The sequence below is a fragment of the Cervus canadensis genome, chromosome 10, assembly GCF_019320065.1.
Source record: "Cervus canadensis isolate Bull #8, Minnesota chromosome 10, ASM1932006v1, whole genome shotgun sequence".
NCBI classification, from domain to species: Eukaryota; Metazoa; Chordata; class Mammalia; order Artiodactyla; family Cervidae; genus Cervus; species Cervus canadensis.
The window spans coordinates 50,475,378-50,485,189 of record NC_057395.1 but is presented as its reverse complement, the minus strand read 5'-3'; the positions used below and the strand labels follow the sequence as shown (position 1 = coordinate 50,485,189).

General features: G+C 49.5%; 1 protein-coding gene across 1 annotated transcript; it reads right to left on the bottom strand.

The window, feature by feature from the left end:
• Nucleotides 1-601: 601 nt before the first annotated feature.
• On the bottom strand, nt 602-3,514 carry CENPB (centromere protein B). Its single transcript, XM_043479779.1, has one exon. It carries the CDS (start codon nt 3,229-3,231, stop codon nt 1,423-1,425), a length of 1,809 nt encoding a protein of 602 aa, XP_043335714.1. The 5' UTR covers nt 3,232-3,514; the 3' UTR covers nt 602-1,422.
• Nucleotides 3,515-9,812: the final 6,298 nt, after the last annotated feature.

The window sequence follows — 9,812 nt, the reverse complement described above, 5'->3', positions numbered from 1 at the left end:
CTTTTCTTTCTGCCCTCCTGCCCCTCTCCTGCAAGGATCTTCTTTAATGGGCCTTGATAAGCCTAGTTCCCGGGCACCTAGCTTAATTTGGCCCTCCAGGGACTGTTGGCTCCCTCCCTCCTATCCTAGCCAAGTGACCCAAAGCTTCTAACCCCTAAGCATTGCAAGGCCCAGCTTCCTCAAACCCACCCCCAGGCATTGGTGCACTGAAGATCCCTCCTTCCCCCAAGCCTGTGCTGACAGTCATGTCCGCCTCTTTGCGACCCTATGGACTGTAGCACGACAGGCTCCTCTGTCCATGGGATTCTCCTGATAAGAATACTGGAGTGGGGTGCCATTGCCTCCTCCAGGGGATCTTCTCCACCCAGGGATCGAACCCGACTCTCTTAAGTCTCCTGCACTTTAGGAGGCAGGCAGATTAGCAACATTTTTTTTTTTTTTTTTAGGCAACATTTAAATACAGATGTTGCCCCTCACCCTGGTCAGGGCCTGGGCTGTAGCCACTCTCTCAACATTTGTCCCACCAGAGCAGGGATCAAAAGGAACCGGGAAAGAAGTGTCCCCAAGACAGACGCAAGCCCAGACCATGAAGGATGCACCCTTGGCTGTTAAAATGTCCACTCCCACAAAAGGGGGGCAGACAGATTTATTGAATTCAGACTAGGAAAGGAGCAGCTGGATGGCTGGACTCTGGGCCCAGCCCCAGGCCCCCTGCCCAGGATAGGGCCCTGCCAGAGAGGGAGGAGAGGCATGGGGCCTGCAGCTGCCCACAAGGGAAGTGCCCATTATCACTCCTCTGGAGGGCCTCTTGAGAACCTCCAATCTGAAAGAAAACCAAGGGCCAAAGTAACATGGGCTGGGCCAGAGGAAGGGGTTGGGAAGTGGGGAAGCAGGCTGAGGCAGGCCTAGGAGCCCGTGGTTAGACTGTGCTTCTCAAGGTGGCCTGGGGACAGGGATGTGGGGCTGCCAGCCTTGTGGGGTCCTAGGCTGGACTTTTCTCTGGAGCCCTTCCCAGAATGGCTTTGGGGTCCCCCCCACCAAAGACCTGGTGTGGATGGCAGAGGGGAGAGGCACTCTCTGGCCAGGAGCTTCCAGGGTCCATCCCTGGCTGCTACTGTGGCCTAGTCCAGTGATGGCACGGTGTGGTAGCACCGGACAGCTCCCCATCCTCCCCACCGAGTCCCCCATGCCCAGGGGCAACTGGGGAGGAAAGAGGATTCTGAAAAAGAGGCAAAAAGCAGGCAGTGAGGTTGATGCCAGCCCCAGGCCCTAGAGAGGTGACTGGGCCTGTCACAGGGCCAGGAGAATATCACTAAAGGATGTGGGATTCCCCACTCTGCCTCCATCCACAGCAGTCGCCCAGAGAGTCCTCTGCCCTGGTGCTGCCACATCCAGGTTGGGGGCATGGCTGAGCTCACTGGCTCAGCTTTGATGTCCAAGACCCCTAACTCCTGCCTGCCTGGCATGGTTCTTTCTGGTCACATGAACCAGGTCATGTTCCAAGTGGAGGATGTGGCTTTGCACACGGTCATCGATGGGGAAGGAGGTGAGGTACCTCTTGACCATAGCAAAGTAAGCCATGGCTTCCCCGAAGCTGGGTACAGGCACCTCATCACCATCCTCCTCATCATCTTCATCATCTTCATCCTCCTCATCATCATCTTCCTCTTCTTCCTCACTGTCTGACTCAGAGTCCTCCTCACCTTCCAAGAAATGGAGGGTAGGGCACTGGGCCTCCTCCTGGGCACCATAACCTCCGAAGCTGCCACCAGCCTCCACTACACCCTGGGCCCAGTCCTCAGCCTCCAAGCCCTCAGAGGAGCTCTCTTCCTCCTCCTCCTCTTCCTCTTCATCACTGTCATCAACATCACCCTCCTCTTCTACCTCCTCTTCCTCACCGAGCTCCTCTCCTTCCCCCCCTTCCTCCTCTTCCTCACCATCCTCCTCCTCCTCCTCCTCCCCTTCACCCTCCTCTTCCTCTTCTTCCTCCTCCTCCTCCTCTTCCTCCTCTTCCTCTCCCTCACTCTTGAGGGCAGTAGTGATGGTGGCATTAGGGCCACCCCCAAAGCCAGCCTCACGAAAGCAGGCAGCTATGTGGGAAGGTTCCACAGCCTGCCAAGCCGCAGCCACAAAGTGCAGGGCCTCCATGAGGCCTAGCTGCAGGCCTGAGCGATCCTGGCCCTCTAGCGCTGCCATGGCCTTCAGCAGCATGGCCTGGCGGTAGTGGCCCTTCACCTGTTGGACCACGCCACGCTCCAGCGGCTGCACCGTGCCTGGTGGGAAGAAGGCCAGCTGCACATGCCGCAGGCCCGAGGTATCCAGGGACTGGGCAGCCAGGCGGCCAGCCAGCAGCAGGACTCGGCGAGATTCTGCAGCCATGCGGGTGTCCAGGGCCTTCAGGTACTTGGCCAGAGCCTGGGTGGTAACACCACCCTTAGAGTTGGCGGTATAGTCACAGGGCAGGCCAGCTTGGCCTGCACGGGGTTTAGCCGACTTGCCAGCCACAAGCGGGGGCAGCTTCTCACTACCATCGGCGTTGGCACACAGCAGGACACTCAGGCGCTGGGTGGCCCTGCGTGCCCGTCCATCACTGCCACACAGCCCCGCCGCTTGGTCGGGCAGGAAGTCGTACCACAGACTGGTCTCAGTGGCGCTGAACACGTCCTGGGAAGCGTAGCCCTCGGCCACCGACGGTGGCTGCTCCTCCCGAGCGCGCCAGCCCGTGGTACCCCCACCGCTGCCCTCCGAGGGCACTGCGGGAGGGCTGGCGGGCGCCGCTGGGGGCCGGGGGGCAGAGCTGCGCGACCTGGCGCGGGCCACGCCGCTGCAGGACACTACACCGTGGCGCCGGCGGAAGCGGTCCAGCCAGCCATTGGAGGCAGTGAAGTCGTCCATGCCCAGCTCCTCGGCTATACGCAGCGCCTTCTCCTTGAGGATGATGCCCTTGACCGGCAGGCCAGCGGCGCGGATTTGCTGGAACCAGGCGATGAGCAGCCCCTCGAGCTTGTCGTAAGGGGACAGTTTGTTGGTCTTGCGACAGGTGGAGGCTACACCGTACTTGCGCTCCGACGCCAGGATGGCGCGCTTGTTCTTCAGGATGGTGCTCAACGTGGACGGTGGGATGTTGAAGCGCCGCGCGATCTCGCCCTTGCGCAGGTCCGGGTTCTCCTCCACCTCCTGGATGATCCGCGACTTCTCCCGGAACGTCAGCTGCCGCCGCTTGGGGCCCATCCCGGCGCGCCCCCCGCCCCGGGGCCCGGCGCCACCGCCGCCACCCCGGGGCGGGGGGCCGGGCCCGCGGCGGGGGGCACCTGGCGGCCTCTCCCGCGCGCCCCGCCCAAGACAAAGCGGCTCGCGGGGCGGCGGGCGGGGCGGCGACCCGGCCGGGCCGGGGGCACCTTCGGGGGCGCCGGCGGGCGCGGCGCCGGGCGGTGGGCGGCAGGCGGCAGGCGCGGGCGCGGGCGGGCGGCGCGGGAGCTGAAGACAGGAAGTGTCGCGGCGCGGGGAGTGGGGAGCGGGGAGTGGGGAGCCGGGAGCGCGGCGAGCAGGGCGGAGCGGGGAGCGGGATCTCGCGGGAAGCGCGGGGACGCCCGGCACCGCCTCCAGCCCTCCGCGCCCACCCTTCTCCCCGCCGCCCGGGACAGACCGCGCGGGGGCGCTTTGGCCTGCCGGAAAGGCCAGCGCTGTGGCGTCTGGTGACCCTCTGGCAGCAGTGAGGGCTGCGGCTGTGTGCCCGGCCTTTGCGCCGGGTGGGCAGAGATTTGCTGCTTTCAAAGAATAACAACCGTGTTTTGTCTTTTTGATTTTATTAAGATAGAAATATCCCGCTTTTTTTCCCCCCCGGAAACTGAAAAATAATGGAAACTAAAAAAGCACCTTTCATCCCAACACCTGGAGAGGTGCACGGCTCACGGTTGGATACATTTTCTTCCAGTCTTATCTCTAGGCGCATGTAGTTTTCTTTTTAAATATGTATCGCATAAAACGAATCAGACGGTATAGGCATATATTGGCATCTCCTGTTGCTTTTTTGTTGTTCAGTCATTGAGTCGCTCAGCCCTTTGCGATCGCGTGGACTGCAGCACAGTAGGCTTCACTGTCCTTCACTGTCTCCCCAAGTTTGCTCAAACTTATGTCCATCGAGTCGGTGATGCCAGCCAACCTCCTCCTCTGTCTTCCCCTGCTCCTGCCTTCAGTCTTTCCCAGCATCAGGGTCTTTTCCAATGAGTCAGCTGTTTGCATCAGGTAGCCAAAGATTTGGAGCTTCAGATTTGGCATCATTCATTTAACTTCCAATGAATATTCAAGGTTGATTTCCTTTAGGATTCACTGGTTTGATCTCCTTGCAGTCCAAGGGACTCTCAAAAGTCTTCTCCAACACCACCATACCAAAGCATCAGTTCTTTTGCACTCACCCTTCTTTACGGTCCAACTGTCACATCTGTGCATGACTACTGTAAAAAACCATAGCTTTGACTATACAGACCTTTGTCAGCAAAGTCTCTGCTTTTTTAAGACCCTTAAAGAGTCTTTGTCTCTGCTTTTTAATACACTGTTTATATTTTTCATAGCTTTCCTTCCAAGGAGCAAGTGTCTTAATTTCACAGCTGCAGTCACCATCTGCAGTGATTTTGGAGCCCAAGAAAATAAAGTCTGTCACTGTTCCATTGTTACCCCATCCATTTGCCATGAAGTGATGGCATGATTTTTGTTTTTTGAATGTTGAGTGTTAAGCCAGCTTTTTTACTCTCCTTTTATACCTTCATCAAGAGCCTCTTTAGTTCCTCTTCGCTTTCTGCCATAAGGGTAGTGTCATCTGCATATCTGAGGTTATTGATATTTCTCCCAGAAATCTTGATTCCAGCTTGTGCTTCATCCAGCACAGCATTTCTCATGATGTACTCCGCATATAGGTTATATAAGCAGGGTGACAATATACAGCCCTGACGTACTCCTTTCCCAATTTTGAACTAGTCCATTGTTCCATGTCCAGTTCTAACTGTTGCTACTTGACCTGCATACAGGTTTCTCAGGAAGCAGGTAAGATGGTCTGGTATTCCCATCTTCTTTAAGAATTTTCCACAATTTGTTGTGATCACACAGTCAAAGGTTTTAGCATAGTCAATGAAGCAGAAGTAGATGTTTTTCTGTAATTCTCTTGCTTTTTCTATGATCCAACAGATGGTAGCAATTTGATCTCTAGTTCCTCTGCCTTTTCTAAATCCAACTTGTACATCTGGAAGTTGTCGGTTCACATACTGTTGAAGCCTAGCTTAAAGGATTTTGAACATTACCTTGCTATCATGTGAAATGAGTGAATTGTGGGGTAGTTTGAACATTCTTTGGCATTGCCTTTCTTGGGATTGGAATGAAAAGTAATCTTTTTCAGTCATGTGGCCACTGCTGAATTTTCTAAATGCTTCTTTACCTGGCATCAAGTGATGAGAATTTTGCCTTACTGATAAAGTACTGCAAACTTTTTAATGGTTGTATATTGTCCCAGCTATGGTTGAATACTAATCAGTGAAGCCTATTGTTACACATTTAGGTTATTTTTATAAGCAACACTATAGTTTTAAATCTGTTTGATGATAATCCGACAATCCATATATAAACACTGATAACATCTCAGGGGGTCACTTTCTGTGCTGTTCCATGCATTTAGCCATAAATGTATGTGTTTGCACCTACAGAAATAATGTCATGTATGTACATAAGCATACATACATATATACATACATACAAATCCCTGAAGCCTCTTTCTCCACCAAATGCATAAAAATGACAAGTTCTTAAAGCAATGACTTGTAGTGTTTTTTTTTTTTTAAATCTTTAAGTACCATGAGGAGTAGGCAGAGAGGAAGGCTGTGACCCAGAGGGACAGGTGAGGATCTGGAGCTTCAAGGAAATGGGTGTGGACAAAACAGAAAGGAGGACCAAAGACAGTGCCCTGGGTTCTCCAAGGTTAAGGGCTCAAGAAAAGCTAACAAGAAATTTGGGAGGAACAGCTAAACCAGCAGGAGGAAATTCAGTCTCGTATCCTGTTCTAGAAGTTAAGAAAGGTGTAACTCACCGTTCTTTTAGTGTGCATTTCTCTTTTCGTATGTGTATTGACCACCTGAGGCCTGAGAATTTTCTAGTCATATCTTTTGCCTTTGTTTCTCTTGTATTTGTCATTTTGTTGACTTTTGGGAGCAATTCATAGGCTCTGAACATAAAATCTTTTAGTGTATTGAAAATACTTTCTCCCAATCTGCTGCTGTCCTTTAACTTAGCCTAAGAAATCTCGCAACTGAGCCACTGAGCAAGAAATAAGGAATCTCAGATATGAGAATTTTTAAAAATCTTTTTAAATAGGCAGGTCTGTCAGTTTTTTCCTTTATTGCTTCTGGATGTTATGTCTTACTTAGAGAGGGTTTCTCTCCCTGCCCCCCTCCTCCCATCTCAAGACATAAAAAATATCCTTCTAATCACAAGGTCCAGAAGACAACTTGGGAGATTTTTTCTCATAAGAATCAGATCAGTGCTTGGCCCATAATGGGTTTGTGGTCCCTATGCAGAAGTAAATGTAGGTACAGCTGGCTGAGTATGTGCGAGCTCAGTTGTTTCAGTCATGTCTGACTCTGCAAGCCCATGGACTGTAGCTCGCCAGGTTCCTCTGTCTGTGGGATTCTCCAGGCAAGAATACTGGAGCGGATAGCAGGGATCTTCCCGACCCAGGGATCGAACCTGCATCTCTTATGTCTCCTGCATTGGCAGGTGGTTTCTTTACCACGAGTGCCACCAGCACTCCTTCCCACAAATCCTCAGAAAACCAAGTCGACGTTTTGGAGGGTTCTTCCGTATGCACTTATGTCCTCCTACCCCTCACCCATCCTGGCTTATAATCAATGGATGTTTGGGTGAAATTACTGTGGTTGAGCTTTTTTTTTATTTTCTACTTTGCTGAATTTTCTAAGTTTTATTCAATAGCAAATACTACAGGCTCTTGAAAATGAAAATGAAAAGTTTGCTGAGAGGCACAAAGAATAGTGATGAGCTAAGAGGAATGGGTATAGGCCTGATGGGCAACTTTGAACAGCCTGGGCCAAAAGAAAGGAAGGTGGACTGTGGACTTCCCTAAGGTGGAAAATAGGAAAGATGGCACATTTTAGTTACTTTATAAAGGAAGCTCATATTCTTTAGCTATCATCTCCCTATCCACCCCCTGTCCTTTGCCCAGCCCTAAACAACCACTCATTTACTTTCCATCTATAGATTTCCCTGTTCTGAACATTTCATATGAATAGAATCATATAATATGTGTCTTTTATGACTGGCTTCTTTCACTTAGTTTCATGTTTCAAGATTCATCCATTATGTAGCATCTATTAGGACTTCATTATTTTTTTATGGCTGAATAATGTTCTGTTATAGAGATTTATGACATTTTGCTTATCAAAATGTCAGCTTGATGGGCATTTGTGTTGTTTCTAGCTTTTGGCAACCATAAATAACTGCTATAAACACTTATTTGCAAGGACATATGTTTTCATTTCTCTTGGGTATATGTCTATGAGTGGTATTGCTGGATCTCATGGTAGTTCAGTTCAGTCGCTCAGTTGTGTCTGATTCTTTGTGACTCCATGAACCGCAGGACGCCAGGCCTCCCTGTCCATCACCAACTCCCGGAGTTCACCCAAACCCATGTCCACTGAGTCGGTGATGCTATCCAACCATCTCATACTCTGTCGTCCCCTTCTCCTCCTGTCCTCAATCTTTCCCAGCATCAGGGTCTTTTCAAATGAGTCAGTTCTTCGCATCAGGTGGGCAAAGTATTAGAGTTTCAGCTTCAACATCAGTCTTACCAATGAACACCCAGGACTGATCTCCTTTAGGATGGACTGGTTGGATCTCCTTGCAGCCCAAGGGACTCTCACGAGTCTTCTCCAATACCACAGTTCAAAAGCATCAGTTCTTCGGCACTCAGTTTTCTTTATAGTCCAACTCTCACATCCATGCATGACTACTGGAAAAACCATAGCCTTGACCAGACGGACTTTTGTTGGCAAAGTAACGTCTCTGCTTTTCAATATGCTGTCTAGGTTGGTCATAACTTTCCTTCCAAGGAGTAAGTGTCTTTTAAGTTCATGGCTGCAGTCACCATCTGCAGTGATTTTGGAGCCCAGAAAAATAAAGTCAGCCACTGTTTCCACTGTTTCCCCATCTATTTGCCGTGAAGTGATGCAACCAGATGCCATGATCTTAGTTTTCTGAATGTTGAGCTTTAAGCCAACTTTTTCACTCTCCTCTTTCACTTTCATCAAGAGGCTCTTTAGTTCTTCTTCACTTTCTGCCATAAGGGTGATGTCATCTGCATATCTGAGGTTATTGATATTTCTCCCAGCAATCTTGATTCCAGCTTGTGCTTCTTCCAGCCCAGTGTTTCTGATGATGTACTCTGCATATAAGTTAAAAACGCAGGGTGACAATATACAGCCTTGACGTACTCCTTTTCCTATTTGGAACCAGTCTGTTATTCCATGTCCAGTTCTAACTGTTGCTTCCTGACCTGCATACAGATTTCTAAAGAGGCAGGTCAGATGGTCTGGTATTCCCATCTCTTTAAGAGTTTTCCACAGTTCATTGTGATCCACACAGTCAAAGGCTTTGGCATAGTCAATAAAGCAGAAGTAGATGTTTTTCTGGAACTCTCTTGCTTTTTTGATGGTCCATAGGATGTTGGCAATTTGATCTCTGGTTCCTCTCCTTTTTCTAAAACAAGCTTGAGCATCTGGAAGTTCACAGTTCACATATTGCTGAAGTCTGACTTGGAGAATTTTACTTTACTTTACTTAGCGTGAGAGATGAGTGCAATAGTATGGTAGTTAGAGCATTCTTTGGCATTGCCTTTCTTTGGGATTGGAATGAAAACTGACCCTTTCCAGTCCTGTGGCCACTGCTGAGTTTTCCAAATTTGCTGGCGTATTGAGTACAGAACTTTAACAGCATCATTTTTTTTTTTTTTTTAAGATTTGAAATAGCTCAACTGGAATTCCATCACCTCCACTAGCCTTGTTCGTAGTGATGCTTCCTAAGGCCCACTTGACTTCGAATTCCAGGATGTCTGGCTCTAGATGAGTGATCACACCATCGTGATTATCTGGGTCGTGAAGATCTTTTTTGTACAGTTCTTCTGTGTATTCTTGCCACCTCTTCTTAATATCTTCTGCTTCTGTTGGGTCCCTACCATTTCTGTCCTTTATTGAGCCCATTTTGCATAAAATGTTGCCTTGGTGTCTCTAATTTTTTTGAAGAGATCTCTAGTCTTTCCCATTCTATTGTTTTCCTCTATTTCTTTGCACTGATCGCTGAGGAAGGCTTTCTTATCTCTCCTTGCTATTCTTTGGAACTCTGCATTCAAATGGGTATATCTTTCCTTTTCTGCTTTGCTTTTCTCCTTTTCTCATAGTAACTTTATGTTTAATCATTTGAGGAATGGCCAGATGGAGATCATGTTCTTTTCCGTTCTTTTTTGGCTGCACTGGGTCTTCACTGAGGCACGTGCACTTCTGAGTTGAGGCCTGTGAGCTCAGTAATTGTGTTCCTGCATGTGGAATATTCTTTCGCTGAGCGGAGATTGAACCCTGGTCCCCTGCATTGGAAGGCAGATTCTTAACCACTGGACCACTAGAGACATCCTAGTACTTCTTTTTTATGTACTTCTTGATTTTTTAAAATTTTATTTGTTTATTTTTGGTTGCTGCCTGTGGGATTTCTCTAGTTGCAGCACGTGGTGTCTACTCTTCATTGCAGTGCATGGGCTTCCAATT